This window comes from Fusarium odoratissimum (genome assembly GCF_000260195.1).
Source record: "Fusarium odoratissimum NRRL 54006 unplaced genomic scaffold supercont1.7, whole genome shotgun sequence".
NCBI classification, from domain to species: domain Eukaryota; kingdom Fungi; phylum Ascomycota; class Sordariomycetes; order Hypocreales; family Nectriaceae; genus Fusarium; species Fusarium odoratissimum.
The window spans coordinates 1473771-1496361 of NW_022158693.1; the positions used below are offsets into that span (position 1 = coordinate 1473771).

At 49.4% G+C, this 22591-nt stretch overlaps 6 protein-coding genes across 15 annotated transcripts; 2 read left to right on the forward strand and 4 right to left on the reverse strand.

Moving 5' to 3' along the window:
• Positions 1 to 895: 895 nt before the first annotated feature.
• Positions 896 to 8555, forward strand: FOIG_05776 (CMGC/CDK/CRK7 protein kinase). Of its 2 annotated transcripts, XM_031204602.1 has the most exons (3): positions 896 to 3534; positions 3590 to 5266; positions 5320 to 8555. In XM_031204602.1, exons 1-3 carry the CDS (start codon positions 2459 to 2461, stop codon positions 5561 to 5563), a joined length of 2997 nt encoding a protein of 998 aa, XP_031066431.1. In that variant the 5' UTR covers positions 896 to 2458; the 3' UTR covers positions 5564 to 8555. The 2 variants fall into 2 exon arrangements, with proteins under 2 accessions (XP_031066431.1, XP_031066432.1); XM_031204603.1 differs by having other exon boundaries at positions 3590 to 8555.
• On the reverse strand, positions 5248 to 8579 carry FOIG_05777 (uncharacterized protein). Its single transcript, XM_031204604.1, has 2 exons — positions 8389 to 8579; positions 5248 to 8319 (listed from the first exon to the last, which is right to left on the reverse strand). The coding sequence occupies exon 2, from the start codon at positions 7983 to 7985 to the stop codon at positions 6471 to 6473; it is 1515 nt and encodes a 504-aa protein (XP_031066433.1). The 5' UTR covers positions 7986 to 8319; positions 8389 to 8579; the 3' UTR covers positions 5248 to 6470.
• An 852-nt stretch (positions 8580 to 9431) lies between these two features.
• On the reverse strand, positions 9432 to 13763 carry FOIG_05778 (uncharacterized protein). Of its 5 annotated transcripts, XM_031204608.1 has the most exons (6): positions 12710 to 13763; positions 11298 to 12651; positions 11088 to 11169; positions 10335 to 11034; positions 10236 to 10277; positions 9432 to 10186 (listed from the first exon to the last, which is right to left on the reverse strand). In XM_031204608.1, the coding sequence occupies exons 4-6, from the start codon at positions 10378 to 10380 to the stop codon at positions 9987 to 9989; spliced, it is 288 nt and encodes a 95-aa protein (XP_031066437.1). In that variant the 5' UTR covers positions 10381 to 11034; positions 11088 to 11169; positions 11298 to 12651; positions 12710 to 13763; the 3' UTR covers positions 9432 to 9986. The 5 variants fall into 5 exon arrangements, with proteins under 5 accessions (XP_031066437.1, XP_031066436.1, XP_031066438.1 ...); XM_031204607.1 differs by having other exon boundaries at positions 11088 to 12651; XM_031204609.1 differs by lacking the exon at positions 12710 to 13763 and having other exon boundaries at positions 11088 to 11218; positions 11298 to 11775.
• On the forward strand, positions 13496 to 17818 carry FOIG_05779 (uncharacterized protein). 4 transcript variants are annotated; one of them, XM_031204610.1, is made up of 4 exons: positions 13496 to 14388; positions 14518 to 14575; positions 14728 to 15434; positions 15529 to 17818. In XM_031204610.1, the coding sequence occupies exons 1-4, from the start codon at positions 14233 to 14235 to the stop codon at positions 16507 to 16509; spliced, it is 1902 nt and encodes a 633-aa protein (XP_031066439.1). In that variant the 5' UTR covers positions 13496 to 14232; the 3' UTR covers positions 16510 to 17818. The 4 variants fall into 4 exon arrangements, with proteins under 4 accessions (XP_031066439.1, XP_031066442.1, XP_031066441.1 ...); XM_031204613.1 differs by having other exon boundaries at positions 13496 to 14575; XM_031204612.1 differs by having other exon boundaries at positions 14518 to 15434.
• A 107-nt stretch (positions 17819 to 17925) lies between these two features.
• On the reverse strand, positions 17926 to 20025 carry FOIG_05780 (uncharacterized protein; the record flags this gene model as incomplete). The annotated part of the gene is made up of 1 exon (XM_031204614.1): positions 17926 to 20025. One exon carries the CDS (start codon positions 20023 to 20025, stop codon positions 17926 to 17928), a length of 2100 nt encoding a protein of 699 aa, XP_031066443.1.
• Positions 20026 to 20300: 275 nt separating this feature from the next.
• Positions 20301 to 22513, reverse strand: FOIG_05781 (histone acetyltransferase type B subunit 2). Of its 2 annotated transcripts, XM_031204615.1 has the most exons (6): positions 22175 to 22513; positions 22038 to 22091; positions 21933 to 21984; positions 21359 to 21874; positions 20821 to 21306; positions 20301 to 20767 (listed from the first exon to the last, which is right to left on the reverse strand). In XM_031204615.1, exons 1-6 carry the CDS (start codon positions 22209 to 22211, stop codon positions 20593 to 20595), a joined length of 1320 nt encoding a protein of 439 aa, XP_031066444.1. In that variant the 5' UTR covers positions 22212 to 22513; the 3' UTR covers positions 20301 to 20592. The 2 variants fall into 2 exon arrangements, with proteins under 2 accessions (XP_031066444.1, XP_031066445.1); XM_031204616.1 differs by having other exon boundaries at positions 22038 to 22513.
• Positions 22514 to 22591: the final 78 nt, after the last annotated feature.

Genomic DNA, 22591 nt, shown 5'->3' on the forward strand with positions numbered 1-22591 from the left:
CGACGACAAAACGGAACGACTTCCATGCCCTGGCTAGGTAGCCTGGTTCTAGTTGATCCTACGGTGGATACACCCGTTCCGGTGGCCGAAACAACCATCGCTGGCATGGATAGATCTGTACCTGCTATCATTTATACTTTTATTTGTATCTAACTTAGAGATCTTCCAGGTTACTAACTAAAAATTCCAGTTAAGGATTAAAGTATCTAAATCTCGCGTGCTACAAGTGCAATTACTATGTCACTCATAAATGTTATAATATCGGTCTAATTCCCGCCTTACTTCTAGATGACCTTACGGAATGGTCTTTGTTGAAGACTTTTACTTTAGATCAGGTCTGGTGCAGCGTTGGTCTCGTCCATCTGAGACTTGCATTTTAACTTCTTACCTGGCGCTCGGCAAGTGGGGTCACAATGACCAAAGAACCGAGGCACGATTTTAGGCGATTTCATAAGCAATGAGCCTCCTAAAATGTACCTTAGCGCAGCTGCAGGGTACAACTGACAGTGATTATCCGTACTGATGTTGGGTATTGATGCATGTACGATAAACCGATGCAAACATTGAGACTGGAAACGGGGTTACATTGAAAGAAACAAAGCTCAATCTCTTCCTAATTATTTTATCCTTCCCTATGTGCTGTTATATATAACTTAGGTATATGGTCCTATCACGAGTCTCCATGCAGTTAGAGATGCCATATGTTCAGCGCATCCAGATACTATGGTAATGCTCTTTAAGACATATTCTCAATATTCTCCAATCCACCATTCGGTTGGTGGTTCAGCTTCTTTCCAGGTTGTGATACCAAGGTAAGGCCACGTGCATCTGTGTTTTCACGTGACTAAGACGCTTGCTCTTCCCGGCACTCTGGAATTTCCCACAACAAGGATTCAACCATCAACCTACACCCAGTCACAATCGCCAGAAGATGACCAACTGGCTGCTGTTCTGATACTGTGATAATAGACGACAACTGGATGATGGTCTCAAAATGGCTTGCAATTTCCATTTGGCCAGGCTGACCACGAAATGAAATGGCCCGTCTATCGACCGAGCGCACTATATAGTGCTCCCATCCCCTTCCGACAATCCGAACCACCATAAGCACACCCTTCAACCTCATCACCATTCCGTACGCCTTGTTTTGATGAACCAGCAGCTATATGCAACTTGCTCTAACGCATTCGAAAACCTCCACGTGTACTGGAACTTCATTCATAAAACCGAAGCCCTGGAAGTCCCGCTCCTACTTCAGTATGGTCTGCTAAGATGCAGGCTAAAATTATCACAGCCTTATCCATCTTGCACCAGGTTTTGGTTCTCCTGCATGGTTTTGCTTCGGTTGCTGCGATCTGCTTCGTGCGCTGAAGCCTTTTAACACTCGGTTCTCCATAACATTGGTCCTCATTGTCGCAGGCATAGGAAAACTCTGCCTTGCAGTCCATACAACCAAACAATGTTGCACTGATTCGGGCATCATTTAACTGGCTGAAGGGGTAATTCATCACATGCTTCAATTCTGATTTTTTTTACCATGAATGCAGCACTGGGTGCTGATATGGTCTTGGATGACCTCCGAGTCGAGTCGTCTGATAAGGGCCGATAATCTATGGCAGCATGACTCTGTTATCAGAATTTGGCAGGCTTTCTGGCTCTTGTTTCTTGTTCGAGAGCATGAATTGCTATCTCAGGCGCAGCAGGTGGATTTTGCGTCACCATGATGTGTCTTCGCACTCGAAGTACTGGATGGCTTGGCTGGACGAGCATTGACGTGTTAAGAGGAAGTCACAGTCGTGATTTGGACTGTCGTAAATTATCCACATGGATTCGTATGTAGTTCTTTTGCTCTTTTGAGAGCAGCGATACGATGAGATCATGCTGTCTCTTACTTGGTGGAACCATTGGGGGTTAACCCAAGCGATCCAACCATCAACAGCTAACACCAAGGCGCTTGATATTTGCAAACATCTCCGGACGGACGCTGCACAATAGCCAGTGCATGGGCGAAAGCATGACACCCAGAGAGCTGGAAGAGCGTGCAAGTGCATGTACTCGGGAAATTCATCAAGTTCGTCAAGAGCTAGAGATATCTGCCCATTTCGATCATTTCTGCGCCTATCACCAGCTTCCGGTGCTTTAGGACATGAGTTTACTCGGGGTGAGCCTGAACTACTGACAGATCCTGGCAAGGCAACTCTAACGCAAAACTCACGTTACCCCAATCGTTGGCTTCATTCTTCCTTTCTTTTTGTGTCAATCGCGCTGATTTTGCAGATGACAAAAATTCCCCGACCTGCATTGGGCCAAAAAGCCTACGTCTTAAATTCCCCGCGACCGCACGGGGCCACTGATAGTTAGCGGGTCACCACGTCAAGGCTCAAGGTACCTGGTCATTCCCATCGGTTAAGGTGCGGCCCCTAAGTAACCACTGAAAACTCGACGCCCAGCTGCACTCATGGAGAACGTATCCAAACCTCCACGTCGACGTCGACATGCTGCCATGAGAGACGAGCGAGAACTTAATGACCAAGGAGAACGGGCTCGACATGAGCGAGGAATGAAGCCCTCACAGAGATCAAGGTCGCCCCGTCAAGTTCGCGATTCTCGCCACGATTCCGACGCACGCCGCAACCGCCCACCCATAAGACCAGATTCTCATTCATCTCGCCGTCGTCGCCATTCGCACGATCGTAGTCGTGATCGCGCTTCTCGTCTATCGCCCGAAACATCACGTCGAGGACCAGAAGTCGAAGATCTTATTCCGCGTTATCGAGAACGCCATCGCGAAATCGAGGAGAAGCCTCCGCGGCGAAGCCAGAGCCGAAGTCCAGGCCACGACTATATCAGCAGGGCATCGCCCTCGGCAGCCAAACGACATCGAAGTCGGAGCCCTTCTTTAACCATTTCCAATCGAAAGAGATCCAGAAGAAACAGGAGCCCAAGGCCAAGGACAAGGGACATCAGCCTAGAGTCTCCATCTAGGAAGCACGCCAGGCACTCCTCACGCGACCGACGTAAAACATCGCCTCGCCAACAAGCACGATCTTCTAGATCCCCCACACGTTCACGACCTAGATCCCCAGCAAAGTCGGACTCGGGTTCGCGACGGGCAGACCGAGAGGCTCAGTCCCAGTTAGAACGACCTCAACCACGGTCACGAAGCCGATCGCTTACATCAGAGCACCACTTTGCTTCATCCCGAAGAGCTCGTGCATCATCTCGTGAGGATCAACGGACGTCAGGTCTTGAGCGGATTTCCTCGCGGCGACAGCTTCCACCACGATCACCTCAAGCAAGTAGGGAACGGAGATCTCGAGAAGGGTCGCCCGGTTGGCGTCATTCTTCGAGGTCCGATATTGACGAAGATATGACCTCCAGAAGCAATCCTCGAGGAGGCTATAACCCGAAGTATCACCAAAAATCACATATCAGTAACGATCAGTATTCCCCATCACCCCAACACGCTTCGTACCATAACTCGCCTTCACGATCACCCTACGGGCCATCACGTGGTGGATGGAATGGTCATCAGTAAGTAGACCCTGGCAATAAGCACAAATATAATCGTCTATTGACGCCATTCTAGGTCCTACCCACCTCAGTATCCTCAAGGGAGTAGTCACGGTCCCCCAAGTGGCCCTTCTAGCCATTATCATTCCAATACTACACGGTCACCGCCATACGCCGCTCCGACAGGCCCGATGCAGCAGTACCCTCAGGGGGGGAGCTACCGCGGTGGCTACAGAGGTGGCGGTTTTCGAGGTCGTGGGAGAGGTGGCTTCAAGAATTCTCATTGGAACTCAGGCCCTCCTTCAAGAGGACACCACGATGATTTAGGCAATGAACGCTTCAGCAATGTGGACGACCACGGAAATACAGGTTCTGAGCCTATGGATGTTCAGGAAGAAGTGTTTCAGTCTCACGATGAATTGGGCGAAGACACCAGCCAGAGTGTTCAGGACAGAGCAGGCCCATTGACTACCCCCAACAGACCACCCCCATCTGGTCCAGGAGGTTCATCTGGTAGCAAGTTCAGTTTTGCCTTCAAACCTTCATCAAAGCCAGCGGTCACTGCGCCAAAGCCCGAGATATCACAAAAGTTGAATGCGGCTCCTCGGCGGGAACCTCAGCCGGAGAATCGAGACAGAGATCGAGACAGAGATCGAGCCCGAGATCAAGAGCGCGAACCTCCCCGAAGTGCACCGACAGAGCCAGCTTCCTCTCGACCACGCCACGAGCGTCGCCATCCTCCCGAAGGCCCTAGAGTTGCGCCCCGTATGCGTAAGGTGATGAAAATCATGAAACGACCGAAGCCAAGACCGACTCTCCCAGCTGATCTGGTGGACTCGGAATCTGTCTTCTTCAGAAAACCTGGAAACGAATCAGTCGTTGGCTCCGGTACCTATGGCAAGGTTTTCAAAGGCCTGAATGTTTACACAAAGGGAATGGTTGCCCTCAAACGAATTCGAATGGAAGGCGAGCGTGATGGTTTTCCTGTCACAGCTATCCGAGAAATCAAGCTTCTTCAATCTCTCAGACATGTCAATATCGTCAATCTTCAGGAGGTTATGGTCGAAAAGAATGATTGTTTTATGGTGTTTGAGTACCTGTCGCATGACCTCACAGGACTGCTGAATCACCCTACATTCAAACTGGAGACGGCTCAAAAGAAAGACCTCGCTAAACAGATGTTCGAGGGCTTGGATTATCTCCATACGCGAGGGGTACTCCATCGCGATATCAAGGCCGCAAATATACTCGTCAGTAACGAGGGAGTCCTCAAGATTGCTGATTTTGGCCTCGCTCGATTCTACGCCAAGCGTCACCAGCTGGACTACACCAACCGAGTCATCACCATCTGGTATCGCTCACCAGAGCTATTGCTTGGCGAGACTAAGTACACTGCTGCTGTTGATGTCTGGAGTGCAGCATGCGTCATGGTTGAGATTTTTGATCGGAATGCCATCTTCCCGGGTGACGGAACCGAGCTTAGCCAACTGGAAAAGATCTACAACGTGATGGGCACGCCGAACTTGAAAGACTGGCCCAATCTCATTGATATGGCTTGGTTTGAACTTTTGCGCCCAACTGTGAAGAGAAGGAATGTCTTCGCAGAGAAGTACCGTGATAAGATGTCACCAGCCGCCTTCGACCTGCTCTCCGCCATGTTCCATTACGACCCTGCAAAAAGACCCAGCGCTGCACAGGTACTCCAACATGCATACTTTACGGAAGAAGCACCAGCAGCCCGCCAGGCTACAGAGTAAGTTGATCAAGCTTGTATATGACAAGCATCACTCACTAACCAATCCGTAGACTCGCAACACATAATGACTGGCATGAATTCGAGTCTAAAGCCCTGAGGAAGGAAAACGATCGACGCGAGAGAGAAGCTAAAAAGCTGGCTAAAGAGAATGCCGGCCGGGACAAAGAGAAAGATAAGAAACGTATTAATGAAGGGACCGACCAGCGCGACACAAAGCGGTTACAGGTTGACAAGAATGGTGGCAACAAGCCCACGCCGGCAGTCGCACCACCGAATTCGACCTCTGAAGCGTAATATTCATGACACCTTGATCTATAACTCGAAACGATTACTCCTCGGCTTCACACCTGGTATTTTCGAACATAGACGGCATTACGCCATCTGCAGGAGACTTCTAGGCAATCTGACGTTTCCCATCCTCTTGTTGGGCGTCTCCGTACAGGCCAAGGCGACCAAATCAGTGGACTGGCGTTTTTGTTTTTATATCTCATCCTTCGTTTCTTTTGAGTCTCAGTGGCTTCATAACTTATCATGTTGGAACCTAAAGCATGCATAATGCATGGGCGCTGGCATGGGTTTCTGATTGTTTCGCCGGCTCCATGGCCTTGTTTTTTGCATCCTGCCTATTGGCGCAGGATGGGCAGTGGTCACAGAGGGGGGACAGAATTTCCTTTTTGACGAAGGCATGGCAAAGTATTGTTGCTATATAGAAATGACCAAGACAGTGAATCAAAGACAAAGGGCGAAAATTAGACAGCGAAAGCCCATTAATGTGTATTAAGCCATCCTCAGGGAAGACAATCGCCGCCAGCTAAGTGCATCATTGAGGTCTATTTATATGCGACAAGTCCTAAGACTCCTCATGCCAGTCAACGGTATTGTAGCTTACCTACTATCTTGGATTGTCATTGAGGAAGTCCTATCGTACAAATGTTATCTTGCTGCTGTTGCCGACCCTTTTTTGGAGTTTCAATAGGCAACTCGATCTGAGAAAACCATACGATCCCAAACTTTTGACTTCTCTGTATCTGTCCCATCCCTAATCATATCATTATTGGCTTCGTGAAATCGTGAGTAATTCGTTACATCATTGCTGGACGTTGAATCTTGGGTGGATACCCAACCCAACTGCCCTTTTTAAGTATGCGGATATGTCTTTAAGCAAGAGTGCTGTGTTCCTCTTGTTTGAGCTTCTTCTTCGTTACTGATACGCCGCCGCCTCGACACCTTTTCCTTTGATATCTCGAGTTTTCAGAAGCTCACGTAGACTACCCTCCGCACGGCCCTTAGTCGTTGGCAAAGTATCAGACGAACGCCAACTCATCCAACCACTAAGCGTGGACATCAAATTGCTCCTTTGGTTAGATGTCTCGATTGCAGATATAGAGCCATGGACAACCGGCTGATCAAGTCCTTCTGTGGCTGCGAGACACTTCTTTGGTAAACCAGGAAGATGGTCTTTGTTTGTTACCTCAGGTGCTGTTCGGATTTCGAGTTGGCTGCTGGATGTTTGAGGTAAGGCAGGCTCACTGACAAGACCAGCAGCCGTGGGTCGACTCGATTCCAAATCATTGAGGTGCATGCTCAGCCGATTGCCATCAATAAGGGCCAATGAACCAGACCGTTTTGGACGAGGTGACCGTTGTCTGACATCCTCCTCTTCCAGAAACACGTTCTCGCTGGCTCCTCCTTCAGACGAGACCGATGATCCGTGTTCGCTGGACCCTTTTTGTGCGGCTCTGCCGCGAACGTCCTCGGCAATCTCTGCAGCCGACTTCTTCTTTGCTTTATCCTCATCCGATGATCTACTCGATGACATTATGGTCTCCAATGTTCCCATGGCTCTGCTGTTCCTCCTCACGCCCATCGGTCGTTTTCTAGATCGTTTGATGTTCCTCTCATCATCGGATGACACAGCTTGAAGGGTGGGTCCCTGAGCCTCCTGGCTCTCGATAGCTGGAGCCATAAAAGACGAGCCTGAGCCATGGGGGGCATAATGAACTTCATACTGGTTGCTAAGAGAGTATCGTGACTTAGCACAGATCTCTGCGATACGGTCCAGATCAGCATTTATATCAGTACCGCCACTCTGGTCTTCTAGATTGGCCATAAAGCTTTTGAAGCGGAAGGCTTCGACAGATGGAAGTTTCGGCTCCTCTGGTTCATTCTCGAGTCGTTTCTTTGTTCGGTTTCTCGCCATTGTACCCATAATTCCATTCCGGACCGAGGCAGAACCTGTACCAAAAGGCAGCACTCGTCGTACGAAAGCTGAAGGGCCGCTACTCTCTGATAGTGCTGAGCGGTGCCCTCGACCGTTGACAACAATGACTCCTCTGTCCGCAGGCTGTGCTGGTACAGGGGCGTAGTAACTTCGCACGATCACAGGCTGCGAATAGGTACTGCTCTGGGCACCAGTAGACTGTGCGTATCGATGACGAGTGGGAAAATTGGAATTCAACTCTCGAAGAGCTGACGTTCGATGCTCAGCAGTGGAATTGTCAACAGGAATAGGCTTTCCCTCTGCAGTTGAGGGCACCAGGCTCGTCGATGAGGCGTTCGTCTGGAATAGGGGTGGGAAGGAGAATTGAAGAGAGTGTGGACGTGGTTTGCTGAGGGCCGGTGTTGATGAGGTCGACGTGGAGGCGTGGTGTCGAGATGGTTTGTGTTGATGGATTTGGGGCGGCTGGGGGGGCTCCTCTGGAGAAGGGGATCGCATGATGGAGAATTGGGACCTGACTCCGTATATATATAGTGTGAGTGTGTGTATGTGTGTGTTGTGCTTGTCTTTGTATACAAGTATAGGAGTTGGAGGCGATAGCGCGAGGTGTTGATTCGGGTCAAGCGCAAATGTCACCCCAGGTGTGCACCAATTGGGGCGGGCATTGGATGCTCCGAAGCGGCAGGACGATAAGGTACTATACTCGAGCTTTGCATATGGGCTTGTAGCTAGTATCTGTACAGACGTGTACACTTGAGGGTGGCAAGCGAACGCTGAAATGGGGAAGCTGTTGGGATGATGATTGTCGTGGTTAACAGTCGGTCTAGGATACCTATGCAAGGTGTCCCGGGGATTAGCTGCAAAGGCAGCGGTAAAGAAGCAAGTGTAGAAAACTAGGTACCTTTGGACTAGCTCCTAGGCTGGTAGTGTGTAGCAAGGTACATATGTCAGGAACGATGTGCTCCGAACAATTTGGCGCATCAACCCCAGAGGCTATGTGAATTGGACAGCTAGAACAATGAATGGCGAGTGATGGGAGCCAGCAAGGCAAGAAAACGTAAAACCATGAAGTCTGGTTTGATTTTGTCTTGTCTTGTCTTGTCTTGCCTCGTCTTGTCTTGGCTGATGGTCGAGCCGTTGATGCAATACGCGGTGCAAGTGGGTCGATGGATGCGGGAGATGCAACAGACAGTAGCAAAAAGCACAGTATGGCACTCTTCGGCTACAAATACGGCGTAGTAAGACAAGGGGTTTAATTTGTTCGTGGTGGAGATGTGGGATGAGAGTTGATAGATGATAAGATTGCAGGAAGAGGAGAGGAGAGGCAATAAGTCAGGTAGAGAGCCTGTCCAGTTGGTACCTCCAATGTTGAAGAGAATGGAATGCTGGTTGTACAGTCAGGCAGGCCTCTAACTTGAAGCTACCTTACTTCACAACACTGTATCTAAGACAGCAAGCTGCAAGAGCAATAGGTGACTTAGAAAATAAAGGAAAGAAGAGGGGATCTTCTCTCTCACATGCGTTTCGTTGCTTTTCCCTCCAGGTCCATTGATATTAATTCTTGAGGCTTATAGGAAGTAGCAAAGCCAATCAGGACAACCCAAATTTGGCCCTTATGCATGAGTGTCGTGGCTGTCGATAATTAGGCACTCAGTGAAAGGATCAAGCTCGTCTCGGGCGACGTCCCCGCATTGTCTCTCATTGGCCTGCATCTATTATGTAGCTCTCGGCAACATATCCCTATTTACCCTGAACCACCTCGATGAGAACATTCATTGCTCACAAATATACAGCCTGTCGAAAGCTGGGTTTATTCCTACCAACTCTGGCAAAACTAACAAATGATAAACCTACGAACTAGGAGCTACCTATTGAATCGTGTGTCGGTGTCTATGGTATATTTGAAACCATGCCTGGCAAATAGGTTGCCACAACATATGTACTGGCTGTAGGACGGTACATATGTAGTTCTAATATGGATAATAGGCACGTATCTATGCACATGCAGAAATGGCCAAGGCGGACAACTCACACCTCGAAGTCATTACGCAGCAAACTTTGTACATTAGTTCCCAGTACGTTCCTAATGTTATTCGATTCTACATACAGAGATATTTAATAATACGGACTATACATACAGGCGTTGTGGTATCCTCTCTCTATGATTGGAGTTTCAACCCCTTCCCTTTACCAGCATGGACGAATATCGAAATCTAACTTGAATTCAACATTCTCTAAGACGTACTATATGTCTTTCGACACTAGCGTACTAATATCGTATTGACACTGCGTCACCATTCTCACACCAGGCCAGTTGATTTAACAACAAACCACATCACTCTGTATATAACCCAAAGGTTAGGCAGGCATCAGCTCCTTGCACCACCTTTATCGCTGCCGATGTCGGCGAATATGCAACACCCAGTTGATGCAGACAACTTCGCCTGAATTCCAAGACAGCCAATAACTAGAGTCGATTACCACCAACATCTATTCATTTCATGCTGCGCGTCCCATTGTTCCATAGCCCTGTCCGCCAGTCTGCACGTTGTCGGAGTAAATGCCAGGCGCAGGTCCAGTCGCAAAACGACCCTCGCGCGCCTGTTCTCGGCGGTCGTAGTAGATGTACTCAAGGTAGAAGGCGTGGATATGACCTGGAAGGAAGCCAAGAAGGGTCAAGCAGATGTTGATGAACAGATCTGAGAACGTCAGCATGTGAGTGCAGCCAGATGAAGAGATGTTGCATACCCATTCCACATCCTGCAACGGCCCAGACGCCGATGGGAGGGACTGCGACTACATTAGTTTTGCTTTGCATTGTGCGATCAGGAGGAGTCTGTGACTGACAGAAAATCGTGATGAGGATAAGGAAGACGGCAGAAATAGCACCCATGGTTGCAACCTGTTAATGCAAGGTTGAGAGAAGTTTAGAGGTAGTTGTGTCGGTAACTCAAGAAGTCGCAAGTTCTCGTTCTGATAGCTGAGAGAAAACGTAACTGAAAGAGAGAGAAAATAAACAAGTAGGGTTGTCGCAGAAGTCGTCGAAAATGCGCGCCACATAAATAATACCAAGTAATGATGCCTTCGCTACCTGTCACGAACATCTACATAGGTATTCTTGATTGTAACGCCAGGGAAGCTATGACGTAGGCCACGTCGGCATAAAATTTGCCGTGACAAATCCCAAGAAACCGTCTTGTGGCGAAGCCTCCAACAGCAGCCCATACCCTGGTACCTACTACAGTAGAGTGATTTTCTACGAAAAGAGATCGATCCCGAGCTTGATATTCGAGTCCAGGAGACCGACCTTAGCATGACTTACTGAACGACATAGCATGCAATGTAATTCCCAGGCATTATTATCAGAAGTGCGTGAGATCTTTGACATGAGGAACCTATTGTCGCTGACCTATTAAATCATTCACCAGTGATTCTAACCAATTACCAACAGCACAAGAGGTTAGGCCACTGTAGACCACCACCCAAACGCGACAATGCTCAGAATGTCACTATCACCTGCATCATGTTGTTCATATCACAGCGGTTCCTGTCTTGATTAGCACTTCAGTGGAACGTAGAGTTGCAATGATTCTTACATACCCATCCTCCCTAGCCAGTGCTGCGTCGAAAAGGTGCATCAATGTGCGAACATGTGATGAGCTGTGTCAGAAGGTTTTTATGGCTAATAGGTATCAGCTGCGAAAGTCCGGTTCCCAAGGCGAAGGAGGTGGCTGAGCTCCAGGGGACAGGTCGTTTATATCAGACGAGCTGCTCGTCACTCATCGATTATTGTGGAAGTTGAATACTCACCTAGGTACCTAGTCTCATCACTGGCTTAGATTGAGGAGGAGAGACAGACTCTCCATGATCAAAAGTACCATTCCGTTACCTGGTCACCTTCACATTGATAAGGAAGGAAAGAAAGAATCAGAGCACAAGAAAATATGGCTCAACTGTATGCTACGGTGTAGTGGAATGTAAATAAGAAATGCTTTTGCTTAAAGAATAATATATATAGGTATATTACAGTATCGTGTCTTTGCTTCTGGTTGGAAGAATGAGCAGCTTTTCTCAGAGTGTTGGATTCGGTCACCTCTGCCTTCACGTCAGTAGCTTTTGGCCACTGAACGTCGTACCCTTTCTAAAGATGAACCTGAGGTACTGATACCGAGGTGAACCCGTAAATGGTGTTATTACAATCCTTGTTGGCCACCAGCCGAAACTCATCAGAGTCACCCCCTTGCCTGGCATAGTGATACTCTGGCATGACTGACCTTTATAACCCTGTGGTCCCGAAAGAAAATAGTAAGTTATTGATGGACGACGTTTCCAGGGCTCTATTTATAGCTGGGGTAATATTGGCCAAGGTAGTCAGATAATCTCGCTACTCTATTTGGGAGCATTCAGAAGTTGGACTAGATTCATCTGCGTCCTGGCCTCAAGAACTCCTTAGAGCATATATGAACTACGAAGACTTGCGGCCTGTTTCGGTGAACTTCTTGGCTATCGGCCCTCGCCCTGGGATCCAGAATATAGACTGTGACCCCTACTCTTCATAAGCGACGTTGTCCGTCCTGTATGTAGTAAAGCCGCTCAACGTTTACCCAGCAAAACAGGCTCATCAATCAACCTTGGACATTATTACAGAGTACACAACGCAGCAGACGTAATGTGCAGACATGATTCGCTGGCAAGTTAGGCTACTCAACGAGGTTTACTTTGATCAACTCAGCATGAGGAAGATCCAAAGTCAAATGGCAGCAGAAAAGAGAAGAGGTGAGAGGGGTCTACATCATTGTGGACTGACTGATGTAGTTGGAGCGAGGTTGATGACGCCTCACCTCAGGCGGTAAATCTGTGTCCGCGCACGGGTGGGACTTTGTCGTGTGCTAGGCCATCCTGCCTGACTGATGATGGATTTCTGCTATTCTTATAGTAACTAGTAAGGTAATTATTAAAATGCGACAAAGCGCAAGGCAGATGAGTGTGAATAAGCGTTTGAAGAGCACATTGTCTAGTTGAATCAGTGGCAGCAGAACAGAATCGAGGTCGGAGCAGGCTCCGATAATGAGGCTGACACTGTACTGTTGGCTTTCGCCCTGCCTGAGCGGAGATTGCTGTTAGTCGAGCAGCCACAACAGTGTCTGCGGTTGACCATTTCTAACTATAGTACGTTAGATTACCGTTACGAATCCGTCAATCTGTTCACATGGAACTCAAACCTCAGAGGCATTGAATTGATTTGCTGGAGTATTATCATCAATGCGTCTCGAATCTAGCACAGCAACTTCACATCCATTCCTTTCCCTTGGTACCTCAGTCATGCATACGCACCGTGAAATGTGGTTGGTAATGGTACGCGCGGTCGCTGCGAGAAATCAGCGGGTTGGGTAAAAGGCTGCCCAGCTTTTACTGAGGTGCATGGAAGGGTTGGGAGGACGAATTACGAACTGTCAAAAACGTGGAGTATGGGCGGTAGGGTTACTTGTAGTCTTGGCGAAGGTACCTTATACTACCTATTCATGACGATATTGATGTGTTGAGCGGAATGGCAAGGTTCGAACTATCAAGCCGAGTTTGAGGTGGTAGGATTCGGACGCATCGGAAAGTGAAGATTTTCAAGCTGGCTTAGAAATTGTCCCAATTCAAGAGCGGCTGTGTCAGTGTCAGGATCTTTTAACACTTCATTATCACACGTTGAGGAGGTACGAGCCGGAACATGTTCATTTATTAACAAAAAAGCTTCGTGAGGTACCTAGGTAAGATACCTCGGGCAAGGAAACCGAGAGCAGCCTTTCGAAGTCAAGCGCTTTGAACACCCAGAAGTTGTAATCAGGTCAACAACGTTTACGGAATATTGGCCAGTCAAGCCTTGCCTTCGTCAATTGACTTCAACGGTGAATAGCTTAGGTAAGTATAGGGGTTTACCGGGACACCTCATTCTGAGCCACAAAGGTGTCTGGATTAGAAGAATATCTGGACATCATGAGGTGGCTCCCGTTTATAGTCCGCTATTTCAAAGTACTACCTAGCTACTGTAGGTATTGAAGCTGTGTTTCCCCTTGCAGGTGGCTGTGGCTCCCAATTCTCAACGCAAAGCAGCCTGAGTGCTCAAGAAAGGCCAACATCGACATGTTGGTAGCAGAACTTACTTGAAGGTTTGAGCTTCGATAGCAATAGGCATTTTTAACGCCTCCAAGAGCGATATCTGCCAACTGATTGCAGAATCCACCTTCCACAGATAATCTCTTATGACCTAACGATATGCTATGCTGCCCATGAAGTTGAACAATCGCCCTTCATTCATGGCCGGCTCTTTAAATAACCTGGTAGCGTGTGCTGACATTCTCCACTACATTACCTACGGGGCCTGATCCCCTAGGAGAGAAAGCACCCGCCTCAGGCCCATTTCGTGTTTGGCACCAACTCCCCTGAAGGCTGGAAGCTGCCATTTCAACTACTGGCCACATCCACATCCGTTCCGCTTCCCGTCAACTTCCCGCTCACCCACCTCACGTATACCTTTCTACCTCTTTCATCGCGAGCTGGCCGGGCCACGGGCTAGTTGCACATAATATTTCTTTGCCTTTCGAGTGTTTATCACTACGACGATCTCAAGGAATCCACGAGACCCCCTTGTAGTTCGCCGCTGCCGCCTCGTCTGCGCTGCCAGCAAATCAGATACTGATTCTTCTCACCTCCCAAACTCGCAGCCGACCCTCGTCCGAGCGATTCCGTCGCGAATATGGCCTCACAACAACTTCCTCAGCTTAACATCGATCGATATGTTGTCATCCATGTTGCGACTACCTGCGACGAGCACGGCGTTTATGTGACAAAAGACTCGGCCGAAGTAATTGAGCTTGGTTGGATCCTGGTCGACGCAAACTCACTTGAGGAGGTGAGAAACACCACCCTGCCCCGGCCAAAAACCCCCCCCAAAATTTTCCTTGTGTTCCAAATTCTCCTCCAAAAGCATTCAATGCTTCCATATAACACACAGATTGCTGACTAGCCTTGTCACTGCCAGATTACTCATGAGAGCGTCCTGGTCAAGCCCGTCAATACTCCAATTACGCCCCTCTGCAGTAAGTTTTCTTACGCTAATGGCTCACCTTTTCCATTACATATGCTCCACGCTGCTCTCTTTCGTCCAGACAATTGCCCAAATGCCAAAACCCAATATTGCTGGCCTTTCATGTCGAGGTAAAATATTTTAGCTAACCCACTGTTTTCGCAGCGAGCCTGACAACCTTGACTTGGGAGCATGTTCGAAACGCTGGTACCTTTAGAGACGCTATCACCCGATTCGATACATTCGCTACCGAGTACTTAACCTCCAAGAACCTCGATTTCGTCTTCGTCACTCTTGACGCATGGGACCTCCGTGTTCAGCTGCCTCGCGAAGCCCGCGACAAGGCTGTGGTTCTCCCTCCTTACTTGCAGCACTCACGCACTTTCGATCTCCGCACCGAGTACCAGCGCTGGCAGCAACACCACCCTGAGTCTCTGCCATTCGGACCTTCGATGCTTTCCAACATTTGCGCCGCTCTCGAAGTTGAGCCCGTCCAGTCGAGTGCTCCGATTAAGCACAACCTTCCATTCCACCTCCAGGCTCTTGCCCCTGCCTCGCCACGACGTGCAATGGAAGAGGCTGTCACTCTTGCCCGAGTCCTCCGGGGGTTGATTCGTAAGTCGCAGCCTCCCCAGGAGCATCCCGATGTCTTGACTCGGCCCATGGATGCCCGGGCCGATGTTCGAGCTTTTCTCTCGGAGAGGAGCAAGGTTCTTCACATGTCGGGACTTCCCCACGATACTACTCAGTCCGAGCTCGAAAGTTGGTTCACTCAGTTCGGTGGCCGACCCATTGCATTCTGGACTCTTCGAACCCCTGAACAGCATAAGCCCACCGGCACCGGATTTGCCGTATTCTCTTCTCATGAGGAGGTAAGTCTAATAGTTCCCTCATCAAGTCTCATCTTGCGCCATTTCCATCTTCTTGGTGCCAACATGTGTTATCTGTCATGCTAATCAGTTATAGGCCGCTGAGAGCCTTTGTATGAATGGTCGTGCCCTTAATGAGAAGGCCATTGAGGTCTCGCCCTCCTCCAGCCGTGTCCTCGACCGCGCTCAGGACATACTGACTCCGTTCCCTCCTAGCAAGAACCGCCCTAGGCCTGGTGACTGGACCTGCCCTTCTTGCGGGTTCTCCAACTTCCAGCGTCGAACTGCTTGCTTCCGATGCTCGTTCCCTGCTGTCGGCGCCGGCCCTTCGAACGATATGGGCGGCGGCAACAACAATTACGGTGGTGGATATGGTTACGGACCTCCTGCTATGATGCCCCCCCCTCCTCATGGTGGTCACCACGGGCCTATGGGTCATGGCGGTGGTCGTATGGGCGGTAGCGGTGTGGTGCCTTTCCGTGCCGGTGACTGGAAGTGTGGTAACGAGGTCTGTGGCTACCATAATTTCGCGAAGAACGTTTGCTGTCTTCGATGTGGTGCCAGCCGCGCAGGCGCAGCTGTTGTTGCTGATTCTGGATACCCTTCTCCCATGGACAATGCCTCTCAGTACGGGATGAACCAGGGATCCATGGGAGGTGCTCCAGGACCCGGACCTTTCGGCTCTGGTAGCTCCTTCGGGGGCTCTGGTGGTGGCTACAATCAACAACACTTTGGAGGCCCTCCCAGCCACTACCTTCCCTCGGGTCTCGGAGGTGGTGCTGCCGCTTACCCTAGCTCCCTGAACACTCACGGCAGTTTTGGATCTGGACCTGCTTCCCATGCGGCTGGCCCTTTCGATAGTCGTGCTGCTGAGGCTGCGTTCCAGTCAGCCACCAATGGGCCTGCATCTGGTGGGCCATCTAACAACTTTTATAACAATAACGCCAACAACAACGGTGGCAATACCGAGAACGACCCCTTTGCTTTCCTTTCCAGCGGCATTGGAGGACTTTCAGTTAGTGGAGGAGATGGCCGTCAGAACGGTGGTTCTGCCCCTCCCAACAAGTCGCCTGCTTAAACAGTAAAAGACTGTTACAGCCGATCCGCTGTGTATTTCCTGGGTCACCCTTCCATGTATATGGACCCGGGTGATACGTGCCGCTTTATTTTTTCGCGAAATTTCTTTGATGACGAACATAGAACACTTGTGACTGCAAACCCTGTGCAATCAGATCTATCAAAGGAAAGGTGGAACGGTGTGTGTATTGGTTCGGAAGGTCTGGTCGGAGTGACGGATAATTGATTATAAGGCGGGATGTGTTACAAAATTTCAAAGGTTGGGAAGACAAAAGTGACTTGCTTACTTTGCTGGGACCAGGGCCTCCTTTCTCTGGTGTTGCCGGTTGAGTCCATATGGTACGGGCTTTGCTTACTGGGGCCGCTGTCTGTTTTATGTTTCACAAGACTGGAGACGGCATGTTGCGGCTTTTCTTTCCTCCTCTTGCCATGAGGGCAAAGGAAGATCCGTAGAGCTGTTGGCGATCTGGTCTATGGTCTCTGGGCTTCAGGGGCTGGTGGTGGTATTGCTGGAAAACGGTTACGGGGTTGGGTGCATAGCGAAGGGGAGTGTGTAAGGATATTTCTTGGCCTTTGTCTGACTCAGTTATCCAGTTCACACAAAGTCGGCGGCTCATTACCCGACAAACTAACTGTTTTTCTCTATTGCCTGTCTCTCATATCTACCCTCATCTTCTGTTTTTACCGCTGTCACTCATTCTCTCCCATATGAGTTTGACATTGTCTTTCTCACGTTGCTCAGTTGTCTTGATAATCTCTGCATCTTTCTATCTTCATCTGATTTTGCTTGGGACGCGCAGGTGCTGGGGAGCAGGATGGGGTGGCTAATAGGAACCTAAGCCACGGTAGGGAGGAGTCGGGGTGTCAAAATGGATGTTATGTCCCATGGGCTGGCTAAAGCTGCATCTTTGCTGTTCACAGGAGCTGACGATGTGGCAGTATGTCGCCAGTCCTACCTAGGTACTATCTGGATTCCTTACAGTTCTACTAGGGACTATGGCTTTGTCTACACAATAGGGTTCAGAAACTTGGCTGGGCAAGATCGATTAGGCCGGCTGCTATGGCCGTTGGAGGTTGTCATTTATTTCGTCTACATATTGTATTTCTTCCTCTCATTGAACTACCCTCTCATGATCGATAGGTAATTCTTTAGACATCAACTCTCCCTGCTTTTCACATTATGTCTTGCATACTAGATCAATATAGGATGCTCAAGAAGTACTTTGACTTATAACCTCTTATTTTCTCCTTTTTCCTTCCATTGGAGGCCAGCCAATGATGGGTCCAGAAACAAAAGAAGGTGACTGATCGAGAGTGGTACAAGGATTCGCTATTCGCTTGTTGTCTAACCAGGGCGATCTTATGCCATGCGTTTTGAAGTTGCAAGTGTCTTTTGTACCTTCATTCCTTCATAACCCTACTGCCCATTGTTGTTCAAGTTGTTACCGGCGGCCTGGTTCTGGATACCCATCGTATTGGGCGCGGTGGCGAAAGGGGGTTGACCAGAGCTTCCATTAGTAAACCAGATGTCCCAGGTCCTGGCCATTTTGTAATCGGCATCATTCACCTCGGGGGGTGAGTTGACGAAGAGTTCGCTGAGCGTGGTATTCCAGGCCTCAATCTCCTCTCTTCGAACAGGGACGTCCATTTCTCCCATCATCTCAGCGACTTCGTCAGCAGAAATTTCCTGATTCCCGACGCGAATTGCCTCTCCACCAGCTGGTATGTCGCTCATGCTATCTTCAGGTGATGAGCTTTCGTTAGGTGTGGCAGGCATGCGATATCCACGGTTGATCTCGGCGTTGATGTCGTATTCGCCGTCGCTCTCGTCGTCAGCGTCGTCGGACTCCCTGTCCCAGTCTAGGTCCTCGTGGTCAACTGATGACCAGGCCATGGCACGGAGGTGTTCATCCGCATCATCGTCCTTAATCTCCTGTTGCTGTTCAGGGGTGAGTTCATTCCAGCGTTTCTTGAGAGCGTGCTTGCGCTGCCAATGGTGAGTGTTGTCGGCTTTGTTGAGCTTCTCATCTTCATCTGAGATGTACATCTCTTCTTCGGTAGGGACGAGGTTCTCTCCCGTCTCAAAGTCAATATAGCCCCATACCATCATTTGAGTGATGTGGTCGTCTAGATGGAGTCCACGGGAGACTGCCTCGATCGGCAATATCTGATCAGGGCGCCCGAGATGAAGGACACCTTTACCCCAGCCTTCCAAGTGACCAAGGCCAACCTCGTGGACAGGAACGCCATAAGCCGAGGGGTATTTTTCTCTCTGAATGAGACCCCAAACAGATCTAGGGAGGAGCAAGTCGTAGCGGGCCTTGAGCTCCATGCATTCTGACATAGTCCTGTATTTCTGTCGCATGAGGCATTGCCACAGGGGATACAAGCCTTTCTGACCCATCATGAGCTTAACCATGTCAATGCTGATCGGGCTGAAAAAGGGGTGTGTAAAGGCCATCGAAAGCTTGACCATAAAGAACTGCGCGTTGTAGAGGTGGATGTCGGTCCAATACTTTCTGCTTCTCAGGAATAGTTGTCTCTGGCGCGTAGTAGGGATGTCAAGTAGGACCCAGAGTCGGAGAAGGGTGCTGTGCATTGTGTGTGGCATACGAAAACCCATGCGAGCCATCATTGCGATGATCTCGCGACAGTATCGATCACGGCCGATGACCAACTCAAGGTACTTGAAACCAGGAATCAGTCGAATCTGGCTGGGGTTTGTCTTCGTGGTTTCCCAGCGGCCTTCAAGGAACCGAGCATCATGAGTACTCGAGTTGCGGTCCGCTGGATCCTTGATGAGGGTTTTTCCATAGAGCTTCCAGTGAAAGACCTCCCCAGCCTCGGGCGCATTGGTGTCAATCCACATACGAATGCAGGAGAGCATATGTCCCGTAATTGCTTTTCGAAATGCAGGACTGGCGATGTACAGGCCCACGATGTCTCTGGGAGAGAGGTGCTTACCAACCTCAATGGCAAGCTCAAGGTTACAGCAGAGAGCCGTGATAAGATCGAGACTGGTGTGCTTGAGACTCAGGGTGAGATGATCAACTTCATTCTCAATTTCATAGGGATTCTCTCCTTCAAAATGACCATGAGCATAAGCTTTCGAGAACTTGACCCTCTTTGCGATGCTTAGTTGGCTGTCAGGCTCCTTGATTTCGACATCAGGGCCCAGATCGATGTTTGTGTCCATATATTCGTTCCCATGTTCGTCATAGTCTTCAGGATCGACGCCCATTGCGGCAAGTTCTTCGTTTGTGCGAGATTCGCGAGCAACTGCTTCCTCGAGGCGACGTCGCATGCCATCTGTTAGGAGTTCAAATTGCCGCTCTGGATGTGTGAGGAGCTCATCTGAGGACTGGACTTGGCCTTGGCCCTGGTCCTGGGGAGTAGTCTGAGAGTTGACACCGGACTGAGCCGTGTTACTCGTAGCTGGCTGCATGTTGAAGGTATTACGAGGGACGTTGTGTGGTGCAGATGGTCCCGCATCTGGATGAGATGGGTTGAAAGCCATAAGGATTGCGAAGAAAGAATAGATGAAAGCTCAGAGGTGGTTAAATGATGTAGCGAGATTTGCGGCCGTGTGATTGTAGAAAGCTGAAGTAGAAAACCGTAGTGCAAAGATACCCAGTCGTGCTTCGTGGGGCATGATTCAAGAAACAATAGCCAGGCGGCTGGCCACTGACGACGGAGTCGAACAACAGGGAACAAACAGTATCGAATTAGGGCACCTAAGTTGCCGTGGGAAGAAGAGTCACCAGGTCAACTAGAGACAAGAGATGAGCCGCCAGGTGCTGCCAGTGTCAAAGGTGCCACGCACTCGCGAGAAATTCGCGACACTGCAAAGAGCTGGAGTACTGAAGAACAAAAAGCATTTTATTTAATCCAGGGAGACACGTGAATAATTTGTTTGTTATCTCCTTTAGGCCTCAAGCCCCCTTTGACTAGTATGCCTGGCACTAGGATAACTATGTCGCCCCTCAATGCTGGTGGCATCTGTCTCTTGAAGCCACCGCCTCCAGAGCTGCTGCGTCTCCTCATCCTATGAAGGCCGGAACTTCTCCACGAACTTCCACCTCACCTATCGGTCGAGCTCATCGACAGGCAAGTCGCCGTCGTCCTTACCGACAATGGACTCAGCTACCTTCCAGATCTGCAGCAGATTGTCTTCCGCAGCGCTTGCTACAAGCCAAGGCTCGTTGAGATTCCAGCTGAAGTCAGCCAAATGGTTTGTATGACCGCCGTGCATGAAGAGTCTAGATTTGTTAGCTTTTTATTAAAATCAAGCCCTGGCAGTTTCTGGACGTACAATTCAGGGGGGCCATCATCCTGGTCGTCGGGCAATACCTCCTCGCCAACCCGCGAAAGATCCCAAAAGATGATTCTTCGATCATAGCTGGCACTTCCCAGGATACCAGCCTCAGTCGGGTGCCAGGCTAGGGATGTAACAGCATCGTTGTGACCTTCCAAAGTGTGGACCTTCTCCTTGACATTTCTGAGGTCCCAGATGCCGATCGTCTTGTCGGCTGAGGCAGTGGCCACGAGCACTTCCGAGTTGGGGTTGAACGCCAGAGCATTGATCGCATCAAGATGGCCGCGTTTAGCAACAACTGCTGCCTTGGCGGTCTCGCTGTGACGTACGTCAACAATTTGGAGAGTCTGATCGTCGGACACAGAACCAATGAAGTTCTTTGAGATTGGATGATACTGAACGTCGTTGACGATCTGGGTGTGATGAGTGTACTTGCGAGAAGGATTGAGGATCCTCGAATCACCCTTAAGGGTCTTCAAGTCCCTAAGTACAGTATGTGAGCAGAGCATTCTGAGTACCAGCGATAAATACTTACCAAAGACACATTGTGGTATCCTCGCTACCAGACGCTAAGCACCCCTCCTCATGAGGGTTCCAGTTCAGGCCGAAACCTTCGGCCTTGTGTCCAACAAGCTCGATCTGAGCGTTGACCTTTCCAAGGGAAGTGGGCTGGAGAGGGTGCTTTGTTCGGTCGAAGATGAGGATCTTGCCATCCACACAAAGAGTGGCGATGATGTCAGGGTTCTGAGGCTGATATCGAGCCTTGTTAACTTCTCCGGGGTGCTCGATCTTCTGAACAATCTCACACTTGATAGCAGCGACATCACCAGGCTTGCCGTAGCCACCAATCTCGCCTCGCTCCTCATCATAGTCCTTGGGATTGGGCGCTACAGCCTTTGGAATCTGAACATTGGCAATCTGAAGAAAGTTGGGGCTCTCATCTGAAGTGTGAGTGCCAAGCAGGAGGCGGTGAACTGAGTAATTCTTGCCCTCTGGCTCCTTGACGTCGGGAAACCATTGGACTGTAAGAGTCGGCCAAGTCAGAGCCGTTCTGGAAGATGAATGTTAGATCAAGAATTCGTGGTAGTGATCAAAGACCTATGACTTGCCCGAGAATCATGTCATACAAGAACGGGCTGTTTTTCTTCCATGTCTTGTACTCTGTTTAGTGTTAGTACGATTAGTCCATATTCTTGTCATTGTTTTCTCCATACCTTCATTAATCATGCGCTCGCCCTGATCATCATCATCTTCGTGAGTCATCTCGACTGCATTAATGTCAGTAACCATGTCTGTGCAAGTTTGCGGTTACGGGCAAGTTTAATTGCTTGCTTGTGAAGCGCAAACTCACTGTCAACATCACGCTCTGCGGATTGAGCAGGTGCCATGATAACTTTTCGTATTTGCTGAGTTGAATATTTTGAGGTTGTTTAGAATGTGAAGGAAATGCGTAAGATAATGGTAAAGGCAAAGTAGGTAACCTAGCAAATCGTTGGTGGTAAGAAATTGTGTGCACGGCTGAGGATGATGAGTGTAGTTGACCAGGAAGGCTGAAAAGTGCCCAAGGTCGCGTCGCGCGTAAAGTGACTGACAGCACCTAGCAACGGTGAGCCACAGCGAGTGGAAGATCCTGTGGCTAGAGTACCCCACAATCCACCACGGGCAGTTGACTCACAGCGGGGAGTAGAGCAGTTAAGGTACATAGGCAGTACTTCACATGTCACACAAGTTGGCGGAGAGTATAAGTATCATAAAAGTAGATCACTGA